The 23,391-nt window shown below is 38.8% G+C and overlaps 1 protein-coding gene across 1 annotated transcript in view; it reads left to right on the plus strand.

The window, feature by feature from the left end:
• Positions 1–23,391, plus strand: part of LOC104274008 (chromosome unknown open reading frame, human C16orf62) — a 45,870-nt gene extending 22,479 nt beyond the window's left edge. The window contains 9 exon segments of the mRNA XM_009869516.1: positions 1,127–1,190; positions 3,159–3,257; positions 4,054–4,131; positions 4,888–5,002; positions 14,894–15,033; positions 16,482–16,647; positions 18,238–18,356; positions 22,386–22,532; positions 23,086–23,391. Of these exon segments, the coding sequence (XP_009867818.1) occupies positions 1,127–1,190; positions 3,159–3,257; positions 4,054–4,131; positions 4,888–5,002; positions 14,894–15,033; positions 16,482–16,647; positions 18,238–18,356; positions 22,386–22,532; positions 23,086–23,184 (1,027 nt within the window). The 3' untranslated portion in view covers positions 23,185–23,391.

Here is a 23,391-nt window from a genome sequence, read left to right on the forward strand (position 1 = left end):
AGTGTGTGGGGCTTGCTGAGCCCCGTCACAGCTGTCGGGGGCTGAACAGCCTTTCGAGCGGCAGGGGTCTGATTCAGAATGGAGCTGGAAACCTGTAACTGACCCGGAGATCCCGTTACAAGTGTTCTGAGCCTTTCAGAGCCCGTCAGTTGACTCTTTTGATTGGCAATGCACTAATGAGCTAATCATGCTGAGATTTTCTTTCCTCCTTTACTGAATTTGTATAATAAAACTATTGTTCTCTTCCCATCTGGTGTCTGAGCTAGGAAATTGGTAACTGATACGCTAAAGGTCGAAGCTGAAGCCAGGATTAAATTGTATTAGGTAATTGTAACTTTTTGTCCATCCATTTTCAGTGAAACAGGTTTGACTTATTGGGTTTTCATGTGACATAAATTTGTTTCAAATCGGATTTGAATTCTTGCTATAGAGTAGGTATCTGTGATAATCTTGAAAAGAAACTCTTTTTTACTTACCAGTTTAGTTTGGTTCTTACTAAAACGTCACAAAGGCAGCATTGTAACAAGGTGATATTAATTACTTCTAAATTATGTGGCAGGATTGGCTAAAAAAACCAAATCACCCTCCCACCAAATCGAACAATAAACTAACGTTTCTAAAATAATTACATTAACTATTACACATACTAATTACATATACTATTTTAAGTGTGGTTTAAAAGCTTTTTCTTATCCCTAAACAGGATAACTCTCTTCTAAGCACAGATTTACGAGTTTCTTTTTGTTTTTATAATCAGTTCCCACTCAGAATCTCATGTCGTTACACAAGACTGAAGCCATTTCCTTTCTCTACAGTGAAGAAAGTTAGCTAGGATTCCTTTTTCCTTTTGCCAAAATCTGAGTTTCTGTAAAATCTAAAGAAACTCTTGAAAATGTTTTTCCTTTAAATTTGTAATTTAATTTGGTGTGTGCTTGACTTGGTGAGATTCATACTAAAATCAGTTTTATTGCCTTATAACTAAAATTACCAGCTTAGTGATCTTAGTGTACAATAAATATCTTATTTGGACATAACATGATATAACTTAGAGTGTATCATTTGAAATTTTGCAGGTAAGTAAGATCAGCAATATTCTAAAATTCACCATGTCCTGTTTCTCTTACAGTGCACTAACCCTTGAGGATGAGAAAAGAATGTTAGCAGCTTTGATAAATGGATTCATAAAAATGGTGAGTGACGCTTGTGTGCCACTGCTGGGAGGTGCCTTGTAGCTTGGATTTTCCTGAGATGCCCACGAGAAACGGATGCCTGAGCAGCAGAATCAGAGACTCTGCGTCTGACTCGCTTAGAACTGCTGAAAACCCCAACCAGTGTATTTTGGTGGAAAAAGCGTGCATGTGTTGAAAGAAACGTGCAGTGTTGAAGCTGACATGGTGCAATATGAGACTTTAAAGTGCACATTGTTTATTTAATCGTATTTTCTCCTAATTTGTTAAATCTCACTTAAAACATGGTAAGTATTTAAAAGTTAAGCAGCAATGCGAGTTTTGCCTTTTAGAGTATCAGAGAGGTCACCAATTTATGTGAATGAAATTCTATTACCCAGCTCTAAATGGAACCAGTAGCAGCTTTAAAAAACACAAAATAAGTATAACTTGTATTCTTATCTCTATTTATCTTATGATACAAATGATATTATTTGTAGATTCAAATCAGTAGTCGCACAAGAACTCCATTGTTTTGTCTTGAAATTAATTTTTAACCCTTCCCTCCTTCCTATCCCCATATCAATTTTTGTTCATGTCTGTTGTGTTTGAGGTGTCAGATTGGTGATGGGAGATGTTCTCAAGCTTTTTTAATTCTCTAACCAGGTACTCTCAATGCTTGGCTTTTCTTTCACGTACTCAGAGCTGACAGGCTTTGTCTCTACTTGTCCTCTTTTTTGCAGTTCTATGAATTTAACTCTAGATGGTTGATTTCTCTTCAGCTGTAATGATTTGCTATTTAATACATTTGTTTTATGAAGCTTTACATGCAGTATAATATTATATATTATCTGTAGGGAGGATTTCCCACAGGGAAGAATATTTGATGTGGCTTTATTGCCTAGCTTAGGGAATGTCTGGTTATAAATTTTAAACCAGCACACATTAAGATGTGAGGGCAAAAGCAGTTGTAACAGTCATCCTTACAGTCAAGCTTTTTTTGTGCAAATTTTTATATTTTTGAGAACTTTTCCTGAGATTAGGACTCAAGAATCAGCAGTTACACAAATAGAGGAAAGGCAAAGACAGTTGTCTAATGTAAAAAGCCATCCTTTGTGGTGCAGTTTCTTTGATCTTTCACTGTATGGATTAAATGTAATTTTTATTTTAATTCTGTAAAAGCTTCTTTTGCATATGGCTTGAGTAGTAATAAATAATGCAACTCTTACTTCTATTAGAAAAAACCATCCACTTGAATACATAAACGTAGACTGCTTGGAGACTGTTTCTCGTGCTAGGCTTTTAATTGACAGCTGAGACACTCCAGCTGACAGCACTTGGTTTTTGAAAATCTGAAGGGTTAGAAATAGGATGTTCTCACACAAAGGTGGTTTTTCTGACTTCTTTCCTGCCAGCGTGCAAGGTTGCAGGCTTTTGCCATACTATGTAATAAGCATGTATTCTTTAACCAAACTCGAAGCAAACCTGCTTTTCTTACTCATATATCCAGTTAGGAGAACACTGGTTTCTCTCAGAGGCCCTTTATCAATTAGAAATTACAGCAATCTTAATACAGATTCACTGATCTATTTCTGTTTTTCTGGTTTTTTTGTTGCTTTGTTTTACTTTTTAAGTGTGAACTATACCAAGCCTTTTCCCCTCTTCACTAGAGTTTTGCTAGTTCTGAAAATACTTCACAACTCTGGGATTTAAATTTTGTTTTCCTGATAAGTACTTGGTCTATAAACTAGAAGACAAAATCTCCCAGCAAAACTTTGAGTTTTCTCTAAAGGTGATTGGAAAGCAGACAGTTAAAAAGGACAGAGATTCTCTAGATGCTATTTTGTTGTTAGTGATGGGGAGTTTTCTAACAGTACATGAGGATCTTGACTTTTGATCAAATCTGTGGTTTATCTGTATGCAGGTTTATATTTCTTAAAGTTAACGACTTTAAGTAAAATTCAGGTTTGTGGTTTTTTTGGTCTTCTCTAGGTTTCGTTTGGCCGTGACTTTGAACAACAGCTGAGTTTCTATGTTGAAGCCAGGTCAATGTTTTGCAATCTGGAGCCTGTTCTAGTCCAGTTGATTCATGTAAGCTGCAGTTCATCTACATTATCTTAATAAGCGAGGATACATTAGCAGTTCTTCCATTCCCTGCTCAGATTATTGGTCTATGTCAAAATAAATCTGAAGTCTTTTTATCAGATGTTTTTAAAGTCGACTTTCATCTCAACTCTCATTTTATCACCTTGAACTCTCTGAAGTTCTTGACAGGCATGTGTGGTATCATTGCAACAAAGAAAACTGGCTATCTCGTGCAGTATTTCATTTCTAATAAATGGCATTTTTGTGCATTCAGAATTGGGGTTCTCTTCTATAATACTCCATGTAGGAGAGATGAGACTGTTGCTGGCTGCAGCTACAGGCAGAGTCCTGCTGTGATCAGGAAGGTTAATTTCTTTTTTGTATTGAGTCACTTGTCAGGTGAGCATTAGCTGCATCCAATTCCTTTGCAGCATTGAATCATCTCTTAAATCCTTCTATTATTTTGTTCTTGTAATAAGTATGTTGGCTAGAAATCATTATCTTTACACCAGGAAGAAGGTGATGACAGCACTGTAGCTGGGAAGCAAGGGATGATCTAAAGCCTTGAATAAATCAACAAGTCTGTCTTCACAAAACTTCAGTATCATATTTGCTTTAAAGAACGGTCGATAAAATTCTCCAAGTCCAAAAGTAAATAGCACAATGAGGGCACGCTCCATCAGGTGCCTTTTGACGGTTCCTGTTCTCTGAATGCAGGCAGTAAAACATGCACTTTGTTATTTGCTGCTGACCTGATCTGTGCGTTTTTCTTGGTGATTTGCTTTTGGTTTTTCTGATGTAGTCTGTGAACCAGCTAGCAATGGAAACAAGAAAGGTGATGAAAGGAAATCATTCCAGAAAGACTGCTGCGTTCGTCAGGGTAGGTGTGACTCTCATAAACTTGGAGCCTGTCGTCTTAGCAGATACTAATCTCTGCTGCCACCTAAGTTCATAATGTTTTCAAAAATGCTATGTTAGTGGGTTTTTTGTAGTCTAATTTTCTGTTGTTACTGTTGACCTTTACTCTCTAAAGCCAAATACTGCCATTTGCAGGAAAAAAAAAAAAAAGACTGAAAGCATCTAATAGCAGCTTTGTGTTTAAAAAAAGCAACATGATTGACTCCCTCTTCAAAAGAAGGTTCACTGGAGAGGTGTTGGTGTGAATTCTGGTGTGAATCTTTGAAATAAGATACTTAATTTCTATGTAACTCAGTCACAGAGAGAATGAGAGATGGGGGAAACTTATATTTGAACTTCTGCCTTATAATATCAGTGTTGATATGTTGAAAATGCTATTTGAATTTCACATAAAGTCTCCTTTTGACTTTAGTGCCTCTGAGTCTATATAGAGATGGTCAAATAAGCTAGTTAGGTTTGGTCTTGAGCTGCAAGCCAGTCATCCGAGGAGAAAGGAGCTCTTTGGCTGGAGTCATAGAATGAATTTTGACCTAATATACTCACAATTATAATTACTATAAATAATGAATATAATATTTGGTTTTTGATTGAAAGTCTTTTCCAAAACAGATTTAGAGATTTTGATTCCTAATTGTGTGTAAAATCAGTACTGATTGCTATAACTCTGAGTTAGGAATTTTCTTTGGTTTCTTTTTTTTTTTTATTTTTCTTGCTTTAGGCTTGCGTTGCCTTCTGCTTCATTACAATTCCATCTCTGAGCAGTATCTTCACACGTCTTAATCTGTATCTACACTCCGGACAGGTTGCTCTGGCAAATCAGTGCCTTTCACAAGGTAAGGTGCAGACATGCCTACTTAAAGATCCTCTTATTTCAACACTATTTCTAGATGCGAATAACATTTGATTGAAATGATAAGTCATGTATTTGTGATGTATTTAAAATACAGCCCTGTTTCCAGCACTGTTAGGGTGGAAACTTGTCATATTAAAGCAACTCTTTAGTTCTAACACTAATCCTGTGATCTAAATAAGCAAGATGAGTGACTCTAGTTGACATAGTCATGGCTATGAGGTAGGTTGTCCTAAATTACGTAAAAATTATGGAAAACGTGGAATGTTTTCCTCCTGCATATTTATGCAAGTGCTCTAATCACAAATGATTTACTTTAGTGTAACTGTGGAAAAAGAAACTAGTTCATCTGCATAGTAGTTCACAGGCTGACACAATCCTGCAGTGAGCTGGAAAAGAAGACGTAGGTCAATGACCAGAAGCTTGCTCTCAAACCACATGTGATAAAGGCTTAGCTAAGAAAATCTGCTGCTGTATCAGAGTGAAACAATGGAGTAATACCAGATAATACGGCAAATGAAACATATGTTTTCTAAGTAGTTGGAAATTATGACAGAGAGTGATTATGGGGAAAAAATTGGAGCTTTTCTGGCACCAGAATGAGCATAAAGTCCATATGACCATTTAATGTGATCTTGTTCCTGTTTGTATTACAAACGGAAGACAGCTACCTGTTCTGAAAGTCTTCTTATACTTTGAACTGTTTGCATCATCTCTCTTTTCCTTTTTAAAGTGATGTCATTCTGCTTCGTTTTGCAATTTTAATACTGACTTTAAATATCTGTTTTCCAGTGCCAAATGCTTTTCCTTTACATGTTTTCAATGGAGCTGTGACGGTAGTAAATTGGATTACTTTGCAACATCTTTTGTTGTGGCTGTTAGTTCTTTGTTTTAGCTCTGTGCTTCTTCCTGAGAGCTTGTTTTCCAAGCTCTGCATTTACCAGTAAGTTCCAGCTGCACAAACAAGCTGACTTAGGATGCTGATGAAGACTTTTTAGTAGAGGGTGACTGTTGTATTTCTTTGTTTTGAATCTGATGCTGCCCGTATAGCAAAGCAGAGGGATTTACGGTAAAGCTGGCTGTTGTGTCCAAGTGTGTTGTGCAAATAAAAGATCTGCAAAGTCTGTTGTTGTGCAATTAGCATTTTGCACTTTCTGTGTAAATGACCGTTTATTGAAAATGTACTCGTTTTTTTTTTCTTCCTGTGGTGTTTTGTTTAATTGACCAGTTTACCTTATCCTTTGTATCAATTTTTGTTACTGTTGCAGTGTTGCAGCTCATCACTTTTAGTAAGCAATTTCACAGCAGTTTCTCTGTAATATTTGGTCTTCAAGGACTATGCCCTGCCCACGTTGGGACCAATTCTGTGATTTAATAATCTTACTATTTATAGACTAGCTCTTCTCTGAACGGGACTCCTGGGCCCCAACAATTGCCCACATTTTTTGTGCGTGTCTTTATGGATGTGCCCAGCTGGCGTTTGATGCGTGAACATAGTGTGTGCACTCAGCAACAAATAGAATCCCCATTCTGAAATCTTTTTAAGTAGCGTGTATGTGTGAAGTATTATGAACTCAGTCTCCAAAATGTATATTTATTAATCACTATCTCCTGAATTATAGACCCACAAGTTAGAGAGGAGCATTTGGTCTGTCTCAGCTTTTGTTGAAGTGAAGCGTGTGCAAAACTCTGATGTTCAGTAATGCACTCTGTTTACCGAGGTTTTATTGTTCTACACTACTTTGCTTCCATAGAAAAGCTGTTTTGGGCATAATTTGTATTCAGAGACATGTCATTTGCATGGGTAATATGGCATGTTAACCACTTAAGCAACAGTGACATCAGTCTTCAGAGTTTTTTTGTGACTTGTCTTTTTGTTTTCTGATGTATTGTAGTTAGATAATGTGTCCTTGAAGGTTACTCTTAACACAGTTTAATCTGTATCTCAACTGAATGCATTTCGTGTGTATAATACGTACTAATTAATTCATAACAGCAAATTTAAATCCAGTCAGTTAACCGAGTTAACTGTTGTCACTTAGACACTGATCCACTAAAACTAGTGCAGCATGAAGCGAAATTTTAAGAGTGTGCAGTTAATGATAGCATTAGGCTAGGAAGTGAAATTGTGTCTTGTGCGTAACCTTTATTTCATGCTGATTGGAATTAGCTTAATCGATTTAAAATTGGGAAGAGAAATAAACCTGAAAGGTAATGTACCTGATCTGATAGCTCAGGCAGGAGTGGAGCATGCATGTGTGCATGCAGTTTCTCTTTAAAGATTCCAGCTGTTGTTTTCAGAGAGTTAAATTCTTGTTGGTTTTTTGGTTGGTTGGTTGGATTTTTTTTTTAAATTTTAAGTTCTTTCAAGGAGTCTAGCTATTTCTGTGAGTTGAGTTTTCCCTTAAACATATAACAAACTTGAATTTCACAGAATAGACCACTGTTAGTAATAGGAAGCTTTCTCTAAATTGCAGCATCTTTAACTTGAAAAAGGAGTAAAGTTACCTATTGGGGTAGATAACAGGAATGTAAAAGATCCCTTTTTTGTAAAGAGGGTTTGCAGTTCATAACGGTAAATAAATTTGGCCAGGCTGCAGATTGCACTGATAAACTACCAACAGCTGGAGAAGCCCCGGCTGATTGGGAGGAGTTTGGTGTTTGCCTCGCTCCCGATCTCACCAGGCAGCAGTTGCTGACCACCAGTCCTAGTGCCTCGCCCGTCCCCTTTCCTCTTCCAAATCCGATCCTTGCCTGCTGGGATTTGCTGGGCTCTGAATCACAGCAACTGGGTGGTGCTTGTTTAAACTCGCCCAAATCCTTCAGCCTTGGAAAACTGGTTGTGTAATTTTTCTTGGAAAAGATTTTCTTTAAGGCAATGAAATTGGGTGAGAAATATGGACGTAAAGGCTCATGAAAGGTCCACTGTTAATACACGGACAGATGTGTATCCAAGTATGCTGTCCAACATGTGTTAAACGTAACTGTTGTCTCCAGCTGCCAAAGAGGTGCTTTAAAAAAATTGAATCTGTAATTATGTTCAGAATGTTTTAGGTAATTTTTGTCCTGGATGCATGGTTTGCACCTCTGGAGAGCCCGTTAAGAGCCCACCTTAGAAAGGAAGATGCTAGACTTGACAGGGATGTGCTTTTCATTTATTTTTGTTGTAACTGATCCACAGAACACAGGATGCTGCCAGCATAGAGTAATAAATTCTCATCAGTCATGCTTTCAGTCATAGGGAGTGGTTGCACTAAATTGAGATTAAATGCATGCTCCGTTGTGTCACTCCTGGATTTTTGAGATATAGGTATTCTTTTAATTGCACATATTTCCTCCCTGTGGAAATGCTGCTTTTGCCTGTGAAGGAGCGGACAGCATGAGTTTTTAATTGTTGGTCACAGTGTTCAGCAGGTGAGTAGAGATGATGCAACTTTCTGGTAGCGTGTGTTGAGTGGCTTTTTCATTTGAAAGGCTGTGAAATGCCTGACTCGCTTCACAAGTCACACGCTGAGTGAATAAAGCTGATTCTTTGTGACTAATTTCACTGGAATACTGTCAAATATAAAACTTAATTAGAATGGGGAGTGTTTGTCCCCCAAATCACCTGATACAGATCTTTATTTTGTTTAGCAAATGCAGATTTTAATTCCAAAGCATACAGTGCTTAATGTACTTTTAGGTATTTGTTCTGTTCTTCAAATGTATCTGAAACACAGTTTCACTAGTAAATTGCAAAAGGAATTTCTTTTTCCGCTTCAGAAAATGTTACTTTTCCATTAATGTTCTCTCATTATGGCAGGCTCCAGCCACACTTTGGAGAAAGTATGGTATAGAATGTCTAAGAAGCAATTTTTAATCATAGTCTAATAATGGTTTAGTGCATTTCCTCAGTAACATAACAGTTTTTAGAATTCTTTCCTAATATCCTAAATTCTTTATAGATCTGCAGAATATAAATAGTGTATAAAAGAAAAAATTCAGTGAAATAAAAACCTAAAGAGGTTTTCTCAATTCCAGATTTTGGGACTTCTTGGCTCACACTTCTCTGGTGAGATCTCTCTGGTGAGATAGGCTGTCTCTTTTATTTTTTTTAATACTGTTCTCCTTGAAGGCAGGACAGTAGCTTTAGGAGAAACTGATGAGACAGTGTCTTTCTTGATAGTGCTGAATTTGAGCAAATTTATGACTTGTGCTGTTATCTGGGATTTCCACAGCTGGAAACTTCTCCCGTTCACTGAGCTTTTTCTTATTTCTCTCTTTATCCCAGCCAATAGCTTTTACATATGATTTAAGAGAGATGACATGTCTGTCAGCTTTCAGACTAGCATTTCGTATCTGTTGGTCTCTCTAGCCTACAACCTGTTTTTGGAAATGTCTGGTAGCATCTACTACTGGAACATAGAGGAAGCAAAAATGTGGAATAATGCTTCCTAGCTTTCAGCTGCAGGTGGTCTAAATAAATCCTTCAACAAAGGTTGCATATGGAGCATGGTATTTAATAAAACAGATGGACCAATCCTTAGGAATTTAACGGTTTTAATCAATTTTTACCTTTTGGCATCTGTAACTTCACATGACAGTGAGTTCCACAGTTACGTACTACTTGGAAATCTACAGCTTAGGGGTTTATTTCTGTACGGTTTTTAAATGTTAGCTGGGTGTTTCAGTGCGTGCAGCTGATCTGCTAGGGATATTATGAACAATTCAGTCATTCTTGATTCATTTTCTTCATGCTATCTATGAAATGATATTGATAAGTTCCTGAAGAATTTGTGTCAGTATGGGCTTTTCTAATAAGGAAACAGTTCCATGCCTTAGCACCTTTTCTGTTTGCTTTTTATCCTTTTGGAAGTGGGAAGATCAGGACTGTATTCCAGGTATAAATGCACAGCAGCTATATAAATGATACAGTGACACCTCAGTTTTCTTTTGCTGTCCTAATGATTCTTGTAATTGCCTTTTTGGCAGCTGTTTAGGATGTGGTTTTCAGGAAACCATCGATGATGACTCCAAAATCTTCCATGAGTATAAATAGCCTATTTAGAACTTATCTTTCTATAGTTATAGCAAGGGCTGTTTCTCTCCCTGCATGCTTTACTAATATTAGATTTCATCTGCTGCTTTATTGCTCACAATCATGAGATCCATCTGCAGTCACGTTCCAGACTAGTCTGCCAACATTGGCACCTCCCAGCTCATCGTAGGGACACGTCTCTCTGCAAAACCTTAAGGAGCGCTGTAATCATGTCACTCCACTGTGAAAGCTTTTTATTCCTGCTCCTTTCCCTTTCCACCCCATCCTTTTGTTAAGCTATGAATCCTCAGGAGGACTTTCCTCACATCTTTTGTCAAGATAGTTTTTTTTTTTTTTTTTAAGAGCCTTTTGTATGAGGGGCAGTGTTATTTTTTTCAAAAAAAATCTTACTATTTTATTGGCTGGGTCGCTTTTAAACAAACGTACTGGTTCTTTGGGAAACTCTGAGAGTTTTTTAAGACTTCTGAGGAATGATTTCTCTCTACTTGTTTGATTTTATTTTTTTTTCACCTCATAAACCCCAGAAGAAACTACAGTATATAACGATAGCATTTATTATTTCAAAGTTTCCAGTCTCACTAATGGAGCTCTCTTTAAAGACTGCTGATGATACTTTACCTCAAGAGTCTTTAGGGATTACATGGAATTTAGAGAGGGAGGCTGAAATCTGTCATTGATTGGTTTGGGTTTTTTGGGGGGACTGATGTGTGTTGCTTTTACTGATTACAGCTTAAGAGTAGAATATCTTGTATTCAGTGTTCTTGCTCGTACTGTATCATCTCCCTGTATGAATCTTCCTTTCCACTTACGCTTCTCTGAGCCTGTGGAAGCACTAAGGCCTTGCTAACAATCTGTAATTGAGCTATTCCTAAAACTAGCACTAGCAAGCTTCATCCACGTAATTACCTTTTTATCTTCATCTGATTTGTAGTGTGAATTAGTATGAAATTATATGAATTATTATAGTATGTTCCTGTTCATTTTCTTATATAATTTTTTATTTTATTTTATTTCATTTCTGTTGCTTCAAGTGATTCTTTGTAGTTCCTGGATTGGAAATGATGTGTAGAGGATTGTAAGACAGAGAATGTTCAATAGCTAAAGGGAAAACCACATTTCAACAATGTAGCAAAACTCTAACTGTGGCCTTACCAATGTCAGGAGGAGTTCCAAATGTTTGTGATGCTTGGTCATTAAAATAGTAATGCCTTGATTTATTTAGCAGGGGAAAAAAACAGGCAGTAAAACCTACCATGTTTATTTCCTATTAATTTTTTGCACCCAAGTACAAGAGTTCATTAAATTTCCAATATCTGTTGGATGTGGAAGCAAAATCTTTGGAGTATTAAAATATACTTGACAATGATGTAGGGCACAAGGGTGATGTGGAATGCAGAAGACTCTGTGGTCCCTGGTTTTGTCCTTTAGGTGGACTTAGCCTTGTGTAATTACATCTGTGACTAAAAATACTTTGTGTAGATATGTCAAGCTTACTCCCTTTTGCTTTTTGAAGGTGGACTTAAGGAGCTTAATTATTTCCCCATCTATAACGGCTTTACTCCTCCTTGTTCTTCAAATCTTTAACTGGTACCGTTTAATTGACTATCACAGATGCAACAAATACAATGTAAGTTAAATTTTTACATGCAGAGACATTGATACATAGAAATATATGGAGGTAAATATATTTATGCGTATGTATAATTAGATGCGTGTGTGTACATACCGTGAGCAAAACATTCAACACCAGTTCCACTTGCTTTTTCTGTAGGAGAGTATTACTGCGAGTGCTGACTTGCATACCCAAGACTGTTAGTTTTTGTAGCCTGAAGGTCAGCATGTATGCTCGGGGGGAGGATTTGTAGGATTATGGTCAACCAAAATGAAGGAGCTGCTGTGAAAGGATAAATTTAGCGAAGCATGAAGTATGTCATGTTCGGAGCACTGCACAAGATATTAACAGCCGTCTGGGAAGACTTTATCATGATGATTTGTTAATGCACCGGCTGCTCTCCCCTTATCCAACTTCCCAGTGGCTCACTTCAGAAGCAGTGTTGTACTTCAGGCAGATAAGAAAACAGCATTCTTCACCAGAAGAAGCCTTATGTAGTTAGTTAGTTAGTTTTAATCAAGAGCTAAGCACCGCTGTGGTTTTCAGTGATTTTTATGTGGTCTCTTAAACCTTTTGGAAGCCAGGAAAAGCAGATGTGTTGTTTTCTCTGTAGTTATAGCTTTATAAATTGACTTTCAAAAGATACAGAGAAAGCACCATTGCATAACCTCATAATTAGTGTAATTTAGAATTAAATACTGATCCTTTCCTTTCATACTTATTAATAGGACATCTGTGACAGCTTATTAGTGAACTTTTGCTCCAAACTTGGATTACATGGTGCATGCTCTCACACCTCGCTACAAGTGAGTAGGCTGGTGGAGTCTGGAGGACAGTTTTCTGCAAAATCTATGATAAAACCTTTGCATTAATGTGAATTTGTTTTTGCTTCTTAGAGAGCTCGTGTATTTTGGATGAATGACCTTTTAGCGTTGCAGCGTAAGACCATTTTGTGGTTAGCACAGACTGGCTGAACTGGTGTCGAAACGAACATATTGCCCTTTGCCAGTACTTTGGGTGTACCAAAGCAAAATATCCGTCTCTTTACTAGAAAATGCAACAAACTGCTGCTATGCTCTCTTGCTTTTTTGGCTTGTCTTGCTGAGGTGCATGGGGGCAGGAGGAACAAAGTAAGGACGAAGATCTAAAAATGTAGGCGCAAGAGCCCCACGGTCCCCCCATCATGCAGAGACAGCGGCAGGACATGGGGGGTCACGGGGTGGCCGCGGCAGTGGCGAGGGGACAGCACCGTGGGGACACGGCCGGACACAGCAGCCGCATGTTGGCCCTGGTTGGGGCAGAGCAAGATGGAAGCGCAGAGGAGGTTGTTGCAGCAAGGGCAAGGCGAGCCCTCGGCCGTGTGGCCGCATCTCTTCTGGTTCCCGGCAGCCAAGGAGCGGGCGTGCGGCTCTGAGGGAGCGGCTCTGGTGAAGGTCTCACCTGGCTCGGCCGGGTGAGCAGGCACCGGCGGCAGGAGGTCAAGAGGAGGAAATCAAATCAAATTGCAGTTCCTCCTAGTGAAGATACGAGGTGTGAGGCTTGTGCTATGGCAGAAGTTTAGAGGAGAACGTGTAGGGCTGTGATTGCTGGGAGAGCAGGCGGTAAATTCAGGTGAGGTACTTTGCAGCTCTTCTCTTTCATTCTGAAGATTGATTGCTGCACAGATCATTCCTGTCCTGTTAGGAAATACCTTCCTAAGGCAGACTATTCTCTGCACAGACATAGGTACTCTGGTATGCAAACTATTTTCTGAGTTGCATTTTTTTCATTCGTCTGGTCACGTTTTTATTATATGGTGATAAGCGGCACGCACTGCTCTTTTTTCTTGAGACAACTGTCGAAGTGACAGGAATTCATTTACTTGTGCTAGAATGAGCATCTGCTGCTGCTTTCCTCCCTCTGCTAATGCTCCTAGAAAGATTACTTACCTTCCTTTGAGTTGGCTGTGCAAACTTACATGTTTGAAATGAGAATAAATGTGCAGAATTAGAAGAATGACAATGTTTGACTGAAGGGGTCTGCATTCTAAGCACTGAAAAGTTCAAAAGCGTTAGGGCACTTGTGTGCTGAAAAGAAATACGAGTCAGAAGAATTACGGTTTTTCCAATGCACGTGTTTCCCTGGAATTCCTTGTAAGCTTAAATTAGATATCAGTTCGTACTATATTTAGCAAGTTTGCTTGGAGTCTCAGATGAGTCTCAGTGCTCAGATGAGTTTTTCCAGAGCAAGCTGCACTCCTGGAAATGCCCAAGCGTGCCTGCCAGTGGTATCTCCATCCTTGCCCTGCAGCACCTCTTGGCTTTTACCAAAAATTCTCTTTTTTCTCTTTACTCAAATTTGATTTCATGACCTTAGTCTCTGTTCCCGTAAAATAAGGCTACAGTATTAAGGATGCTTTGAAGTATTTGGCTAAACTATTCGAATACGATTTGGATACTTCAATATTTTGAAACGTAGAATGTGCAGAATAATGCCGCTGTCAGAATTTTTTTTGTGAACTCTTAGCATATGTAAGAGGTCTTCTAGAGTAAGAAGAAAAATATTGTTGTTTTTAACTTGTGAATATTAACTTAATAAATTGATGAACAGATGTTCTAGCATTGTTTTTTGGGAATAGGATTAGAGACACAATAAAGAGTTATGAAAAAACTCTTAACAGCTGTTTTGCCAAGGCCATAATGCTGGATAGTTTCTGTAATTCCTCTGTTGTCATACTTGGAAAAAATAATTTTATCTAGATAACCAGCAATACCTCAGATTCTGGTGCTATATTATTTTAATCACTGTAAATACTTAGAGAAGTTAAATTTTCTGTACTTCCTCATAACTAGCAGCCTTTTGTGAGTAGATCCAGGAAGAAGACAGCATGTTCTTTCTTCCCCCTTTGCATTCCTCATCTCACATATGTATTCCTTTAGATAAGTCAATTTTGAATCATGTGCTAATTTATTTTTATTATTATATATGCAATATATTTGAAACGGTGTTAACCAAAGAGTTACAATTTCAGATTTCTTGAGTGATGTGGAAACTCCTTTTGAAAAAGCAGCATCACTTCAGTTACAGCAGGTTTTGACTGCTGAGTCTTGAGTTTCTTTGGGGTTAAAGCACACCTTCATTTTCTGTAGTCTGCTTGAAACAAACTCGAAGCAATCAGTGGATCACAGGCGTGACTGCTGTCGCAGTTGGAGTGATAATACAGCAACTATATTTTTATTTTGTAGCCGATGCTTTTTTCAAAGCCGCAGTGAGCCTTGTTCCTGAAGTGCCAAAAATGATCAGTGTAGATGGAAAGATGCGACCTTCTGACGCCTTCCTCCTGGAATTCCTTTGTAATTTTTTTTCCACGTTACTGGTTGTTCCGGTAAGTTGTGTGTGTATGGATAGCACGTGGGCTGGTAAGACTATTTTGACTTTCCTCTTTCAAAATGGAGAGAAGACTGGCTTTTTGGGAGTGGGAGCTATAGTGGTTAGTTTTCCACAAATAAGCTGAGCTCCTTTTCTTGTTGGCTGCAAAATTACTCACCTCAATGCCAAATGGAGAGGCAGAACTGTTCTTTGGAGATGGATAATACAGCATTTCTCAGTAGCACCTTGCACTTGACTGGATTTGGGATAGAGTGAAATCTCATCATGATTTAATTGTGTAAACATCATTTACTGTTTTAACAGATCCGTGCAGAAAAGTGGTACTTTAGCTGAGCACTCATAAAATCTTAATACTGGAGGAGGGGAAGAATACAGAGCTCTAGTTTTAGTGACTTTGTTACAAGTTGCCTCATTTTTCGTGTGAAAACAGTAATTATGTGTCGTGACATCACCTTCCTCTTCGGATGAATATTTCACAAAATATTGCCGTTCTGTCCTCTTCCAATTTTTAACCAGTTTTCAAGTTTAGAGAGAGTAATTTTCGTTCCCATATTTTCCAGCTATAGCTGAAAGGTGAGGAAGCATTGTAAACTAAGATGGAAGACCTGAGATAAAACTGACGTAGCCAAGGTATTTTGTTGACCTTGGAGAAGAAAGGCAGCCTCTGACTCTTGAGATTTCACTACAGTGGAAACCTAACACTTGAGGATTTTACCTCCCTCTGTTAACAGCTCTGGCTGTCTCCAAAAGATTCTTCTCTTCCAGCAAGGGCTGGCTTAGTACCCTGCCATGTTTGGATTTGGTTTGGTTTTTACTTTACAGGATAGACGATCAGAGGGAAATATCCCCAGTGGACTTTGATTTGTCCTGCATCTGTTGGTATCATTGCACCAACTACCAGCTTGAAAAAGCAGGGTGCGATATTAAAACTGCTTGCAAAACCTCATAGCTTATGTAAAGCAGGTGTCCTTATGTTCCTTTCGTATTAAAAGATTGCTGATTGTCTGTAATGCTGACTTCCCAGCACAGGTGTTCTTCTGAAAGTCATACGAGTAATATACTTGTTTCTAGAGCTTACTGATATTATTATAATAAAAAAAAAGTCTATATGGTGTGTTGGATTTTAGAGATGTAGCTGTTAAGAAGCTGACAATTAATTTTGTACTACTCCCCTGTGACTAGAAATCAAAGTTTGTCTGTGAAGGCAGTTTATGATTATGGGTCAAATGGGCATTTTAGAAGAAAACTATAACAAATTCCTAAAAGGATTTGCAGGAAGCACACTTAAGAAAAGTAGTTGTCAGCTTTAATTATATTGTAAATTTTGCTTTTATACAGCTAATAAACTGTGACTCTAAATCCCTGAATGACTGCAAATAATCCCATTTTTGTTTTGGGGTTGTTGTGTTGTTGGTTTCCACCTACCTTCTTTCTTTTCTGTAGGACCATCCAGAGCAAGGAGTGTTGTTTCTTGTGCGAGGATTACTAAATGTGATCCAGGATTATACTTGGGAGGATAACAGCGATGACAAAGTCAGGATTTATACTAATGTTTTGCATCTGCTGTCTGCAATGACTCAAGAAGCATATATCTACCATGTAGACAAAGGTAATACAGAAGGGTGGCTCTGCATTCTCGCATTCCGTCCTGCATTTTGCAGTATCGTGTTGTTCGCCGTAGCTAGGTAAAGAAGATCAGTGGTAGCTACTCTTACCGAATGCATGATCCCCCTGTGCTGGGCTGGATACTGTAACTTAAAATAATGACAGGAGGTGGCTCCCAGACAGATGTGCTGTCTGTTCTTTAAAGTGAATCGGTGGAAAAAACTTACTTTGTTCTAGGTGGTATTGGTGCAAATATTTAGAATTGTGAACTTTTCAAGGAAATATTAGAACGTTGTATGTATGGAGGGTTTTCTTTTTGTCTGAAGTATCAACTGGATTTATACTCGTCGTTCGTGTTTCATTCATATTTATTAACAACTCAGAATGCAATACCTGGTCTTCTTTATTTAAATGATGTATTTGCTGCTTTGAAGGCAAGAAATTCTGGTGCTAATGTACAAAAATCTTCAGAGTAGCAAAAAACAAATTTTGCATTTTATAGAATGGTTGTAGCCTTTTTGTAATAATATTTTGATATGCTCTGGAATTTGAGTGTTTGCCTTCTGATCATAGAGAGGTTACTAAATTAAGGTAGAGTATTTATTCAGTCTTTTGGAGCATACTGACAAGATTAGTTAGTCTGAGTGGCCAGGCTGGTTTGGCTTTTCATTTGAGTTGCACAGGGCTTTCACAGAGAGGCAGGCTGGAATATAGCCTGTGGTTCTTCTGGGGAATAGTCTGTCGGAGTTAGCAACCATGACAAAATATCTCTTGCAGTTTAGCAGCACAGAAAATAGTTGCCAGTTTGACAACTACTCTGTAATAAATCTGCTGTTCACTTCTGTAAGAAAACATGGTTTAGCTGCTTTTTCTTTCAAGCCATTTTTATATGACCAAAATAGCTGGTCAATCCCAAGATGAGAAATCTAAATTAATTAGATTTCAGTGGAGAGAAACATGGAAATGTAGTTTAGTAATTTTTCCTCTGTAATTGGATGATATTTGTTGGGGTTTTTTCTGTGTGGACCTGGTACCTTAGCTTCTTAAAATGAAGTTTACTTACATACTCTCTGATTTACCCAGAATACACTTAAACTTAAAAATTTCTTGTAACTTTGTAGTAAAACATTATAAATAAATGAGGCCAAAACACATGTTTAAAATCACAGTTATATTAGCTCTAAAAAATTCAAGGGTAAATTGTGTGGCCCAGTCCTGCTGCCATTGAAGATGATGGCCATACCCTGTTAAACTGAGGGGAGCAGGGAGTCTGTCTCTGTGGAAAAAGTGAAAATTGTCACTATACGTTGCTTTGCGTTTAAGTCTGGCACACATTTGTGAGCCTAGCTGCATCCAGGAATACAGGACTGGCTTTAAGCTAGACCATTCTTTTCAGCATTTTGTTCTTAAAATCAAGAGGACTTAGTAGGCAACCGAGTGGTAGGTGCTTAAACAAGATTGTTCTGTTTGTGTTTCACGAAGGAGGGGCATTTTATAACACCTAAATCTGAGCTTCTGTAAATAGCTGGTGTTCTCTGTAGCAAACAGATGCATCGCTCTTTAGCCAGACCTAAGCTTGAATTCATCTCTGCAGTTGATTCCAATGATACCCTCTATGGTGGAGACTCCAAGTTCCTGGCCGAAATTAATAAACTGTGTGAAACAGTGATAGCACAGATCCTGGATCATCTGAAAACCCTTGGAAAAGAGGAGGTATGTTCTTACTCAGATTTTTTCAAGCAGGTATTGGAAGGAGATGTTTAACAGTGTGTGGGACTGTGAATTGTGTATTAAGGATTTTTTTTTTTTTTTTTGCATCTGACTCCTATATCAAGTACGTGGCTGGGATTTTTTTGTCAGGCTTGAAATCCGTGGTTTCTGAAATTTTTCTCCCCCCTCTCCGCCCCCACTTTCAAGCTTAATACTTGGAGTAATGAGATCCTGTCTTATTTCATCAAAGCAGTTGTTGCACAGAAAACTGGATTTAAAGCTAAGCAGCATGGATACAGGTCCTTGCCCTGCCTTTGCCTCGATGGCCTTGGATTTACTCCTCTGTCCATCCTTATCTACAAAGGGGGAGCATTTATTTTGCTTTGTTGAGTAGAAGTCCTTGAGAGATTTAGATAAAAATTGTTTTGTAAGAATGAATAGTTTTCTGAGGAAGCTGTTGCTGCTGAAGAAATAGAAGCAAGAATATTGTCAGAGACCTCCATTTGTGCTAAAGTAGAACGGATCGTAAAATCACTGTGCTATTTGGATTGCTTCGGTCTTGGTGACCTTTTGTTATTCCTTATCTTGGCTGCTCATTTAAATGAACAAGCCTCTGATGATTCTGTGTTTTTATTAGTTCATTTCCTTTAAAAGCTATAAGGGAAAATACATTTTTTTCTCACAATAAAATGCTCTCACCAAAATGACAGTTTGGTAGAAAACAGCGCATCTTATGTTAACAAAGTGTGAACTTTTTGCACTATTAGAAAATGCTTCATTAAATGTGGCCGTGTGGGAGTGGAAATTTTTGGTTCTGGACAGTTCTGTATTCTGGTCACGTGAGCATGTGTCAGTGAAACCTCTCTGCCTTTTTGTGAGTGGGAGACTAATCTTATCCTCTAGGTTTCTTAGGAATGCAAAGACCTTGCCTCTTGCTGCTCAGCGATAACTATCCAGATGGAGTGTGTTTTACTCAAACGTGACTTTTGATTTTGTTTGAATACTGAACTAGAAGCAGAGTTGGACATAGCTCTCTGCATGTGGGTATGTTTTAAATTCAGAAGAAGCTGCTCATCCTGAAGAAATTTGTGTCCTTGGCTGAGATTTTCTAAAGGTGGTTAAACACTGTGTTCCTCTTTGGGAGAAGGGAGGCAAGAGAATTTACCTACTGCAGTTTCCAGGAGAGTTAAAGCCGTGCTGAGCTCTGTGCTGCCACAGGCAGACTGGTCACATTTTCAGGCTGCCTAAGGGAGCAGCAGCAGGCTGGATGCACCTTCAGAGGAGCAACGTACCTGAATGCAAAAATGCTTTTCTAACAGAAGGCTCGAGGTATCCTTATGACATAGATGTCTGGCAAAAGTCACTGAAAGATAGGAATGAATATTTGAATTGCTAGCCAGGATTTTGTGAAATACGTTACATGGTCCATTGTGTGAAAGACCCTATTTTTTTGGTTATGCTCTATGAAATTTGGGCATTGCTCTGTACTTTGGCGGAGGGGCTAGGACACAAGGGGGTCACATTCTGGGATGACGTAGTTTGTTCTTTATTCCAAAGATAGTGGAAATGCACTGCCTGGAAGGCTGGCAGTTCTTTTTGGTGTGGGAATTGCTGGTCCCATGACGTGTGTGGCTGCCAAATAGCTGTGCTGCTGCTTTCTCCTTGCTGCCTGCGGATACAGCCTGTGGGATGAGGTGCCACCCACAACTCCCTCTCGGTTTCGGCAGCAGCCTGGGCACCGGGGATCGCTCCCTCGGGTCGGAGGTCGGTGCCATGTTACACACACATTCACTGTGTCTGACTCTTCTCATTGGACTTCAGATGTGGTGGGATTTCCTGCATACCTGCACCTGCCTCTGCTTCACTTGGCCTTGTGTAACTGGTGACTAGGTGCCAAAATCCTGCCTTATTCTTGCCACAATACAATGAGAGTTGGTGTCTTGCCTTTCTGGCTTTTTTCTGTTTCTAGATCCTTTTTGAAGTACATATGTTTCAAATCAGTCAAAACATAATCCTTACTTTAAAGAATGGATTTTATATTTGCATTGATATTGCCTAGAAAACCTCACTAGTTGATATTCAGACTGGAGTACTGCTGCTTTTGCATTTTGCCTAATAATTTAACTGTCCCACTTCTGATGAAACCTCCAAGCAATTCCCAGAAACCTCTTTGAAGCTTGCATTCAGCAGAAGAGACACAGGCAGTAGATGATAAACAGGAAAATAACCATGGGTAATACAGTTTATTTCGTTAATCCAGGATACATGGTGATGTGGCAAGATGCCTCATGAATGGACTAGCTGGCTGTACCCTCTCTACTTTTTTCTGTGAGGCATGTTAGCCCTAAAAGAGAAATACTACAGTAATATTTAAGCATAAGTACTTTATTTTTATTGTCTTTTTGAGATGTATTTCTGTTCTTTGTTTTACTGCTACTGGATTAGACTAATCAAATGTTATTTCTCTGTCTGGTAGGGGGTGCAGTTCAACGCTCCTGAGTGATGGTTGTAGTTTTAGTCTGTAAATAAGTTTAGGAACTACCGGGATGGAAATTGCTAATGTAGATAACTGTTCCAGGAGGAGCTGTTTCTTGGTAGTTTCATGTAATGAATTTAGTGCTTAGGGAGCTTCTCCTGGGGCCTTGAGCAGCTCTGCTCACCGCCTCTGTGTGTGTGTGTGTGTGTGTGTGTGTGCGCACGGTTTCTGATGCGTCAGATTTTTTCTGCTGCTAAAGATCTCCTGTGTGCGTCACATATAGTAGCAGTCTGATGCTTTTAGTTTGGGGCGTGCTGTGTCCTCTTTCCTGCTTAGCCAGTTCTTTAACGGCATGGCTTTCTCCTTTTCCATATTTATCTGGAGGACTGATAGCTCAGTGTGTGTCGTTTCTTTGATTAATAGCATCTGACCCCTCTTCTGCTGGCAGTGAGAAGGGAAATTAATTTACTTTCGGTCCCTGAGGGACAGGGCAGAAGCTTCGTGGCTGCACTGGTACCATGTCAGGAGAACCCGAGTCAGAGATCACTGCACTCTTCTTACCCCAATTTCCGCCTTATTTTTTCCTATATGAACAGTAGATATTGGCTACCCTAGCATGTATTGAACTGAGAGAGCTGAAGTCCTAAGTCCATTAATTGCCATGCTCAGCTGACAGTTTTAACTAGTACTCTACTGCTGAGTTCCTGTGGCAGATGGAGCCATGCTTTCAGCAGTGGCCTTTCCTGAGCACGAGCCAAAGGACAGCTGCAGCAAAGCAGTATAAAAAAGTACCGCGTCTCAGATGCATCCAATAATAATTCATCCTTTTAGCCTTTTAAAACTTACTACACAGAAATAGTTCTAGGAGAGAACTAATCTGCACCAGCATTTGCATTACTTCCGTTTTCCACTCCCTCCAAATCAGGGTGGTAACACCTTGTCAGCTCAGGGCATGTCGGTGTGCCCCAGAGATCTTCCCCGGAGGCCGAAGGGCACGCTGCTCCTCCGTGGGCATTGCCGTGAAGTGGGATCCTCCTCAGCGCCTTCTGGGAAAGTAGATGCAAATATGATATGAATATGTTGGTATCAGCAAAGTTTCAGTGAAAGAATAGCAGGAGGGAAAAGCATGTTTGGTTGAAAAAATAAAAGAATGGACTATTGGTAAAAGCCTGTAGTTGCATTAATCTAGATTGACAGTATTGGTCTCTGAGAAAATACAGATAGCTGTGGTGATTTAAGGGGAAGGGTGGCTGGTGGGAGGGTGATTTCTATGCAATCATAGAGAGTCTTGAGTTAAAAATGTGTCAAGAACTACAAACTGTGCCATGACAAAGTGGTACGAGAGGGAGGACTCCTGCCTAAGTATTTAATTACGTTGATTCATGACTATGGCTACTTGTTGATTTTGAATGGAATGTGAAAACTATTCCTGTATTCTTGTGTCTGTAATTATTGCTGTGTATTATAAAATGAATATAGCCTGGTGAAGTTATGCTGGATATTTTGGGATGATTATGTGGTAATACAGGATTTTTATTTTTATTTTTTTATTATAGACCCTAAAGCGACAGAGCCAGTTGGCACTCTATTTGTTTAATACTATTCTAGCTCATGGGGATCTACGAAACAACAAACTAAACCAGCTTTCAGTCAACCTCTGGAATCTCGCTCAGAAACATGGCTTTGCTGACACCAAGACTATGGTAAGGAAAAGAGATAGTGCAGAGAAGTTTTAGTTCTTAAGATCTTTTTTAGCTCTTCATTTGGGAAAAGGTAACATTTTCTTGATCTGAATAAAGCTAATTGCTTTACAAGTTGCTCTTTTGAAAAATATGAATGAGTTTAAAAAACCCTACAACCTTGTTTTTTAAATGTTTCTTAATGAATAAGCAGCTTATTTCAAGTGCTCTGTATCTTTCTAGCACTTTTAAATGTATTTCACACATTAGGAAACCTGAAAATGTTGAGTGGAATAACTTATTTTCAGTACAGAAAACTATCTTTAAGAGAAATACAGCATTTTAATCTGTTGGAACTGCATGGTGTAAGCTTGGAAAGTGAGTCTTCTAGAGCCTTTATGAAAGATACCCTGTAACAAACTCTGCAGTAAGAAATGCAAGTGCGTACAGCCAGTGAAATGTGGGGAGAATTACAAGAGTGTCTGTTAGAACGCTGTCATAGAGATTAAATGATGGCCTGTGAAATGAGAAAACACAAACACTCAAAATCCCCAAAGGTCTTTCTTTTCATACCCAGGTGAAAATGCTGGAGTACATCAAGAGGCGAAGCAAACAGCCTGAAATGAGTCATTTCACAGACTTGGCCCTTCGGCTTCCTCTGCAGTCCAGGACCTGACGAGCGCCTGTTTCCAAGGAGTCATCTGTACAAGAGAGGGTGTAACCAAGGCCAAAATCACTGTCTAGATTTTGACTGGAGGAGTTCAGTGTATTTTTTTTTACTTAGTGTGACATATTTACTTGGACCCAGGAAAAGGTAAAACTGTTCTGAGTGCAATAATTTAACCTGAATTTCTGTTTCCAGTTTTACCACTATATTCATATT

Source organism: Apaloderma vittatum, unplaced genomic scaffold (genome assembly GCF_000703405.1).
Source record: "Apaloderma vittatum isolate BGI_N311 unplaced genomic scaffold, ASM70340v1 scaffold7155, whole genome shotgun sequence".
NCBI classification, from domain to species: Eukaryota; Metazoa; Chordata; class Aves; order Trogoniformes; family Trogonidae; genus Apaloderma; species Apaloderma vittatum.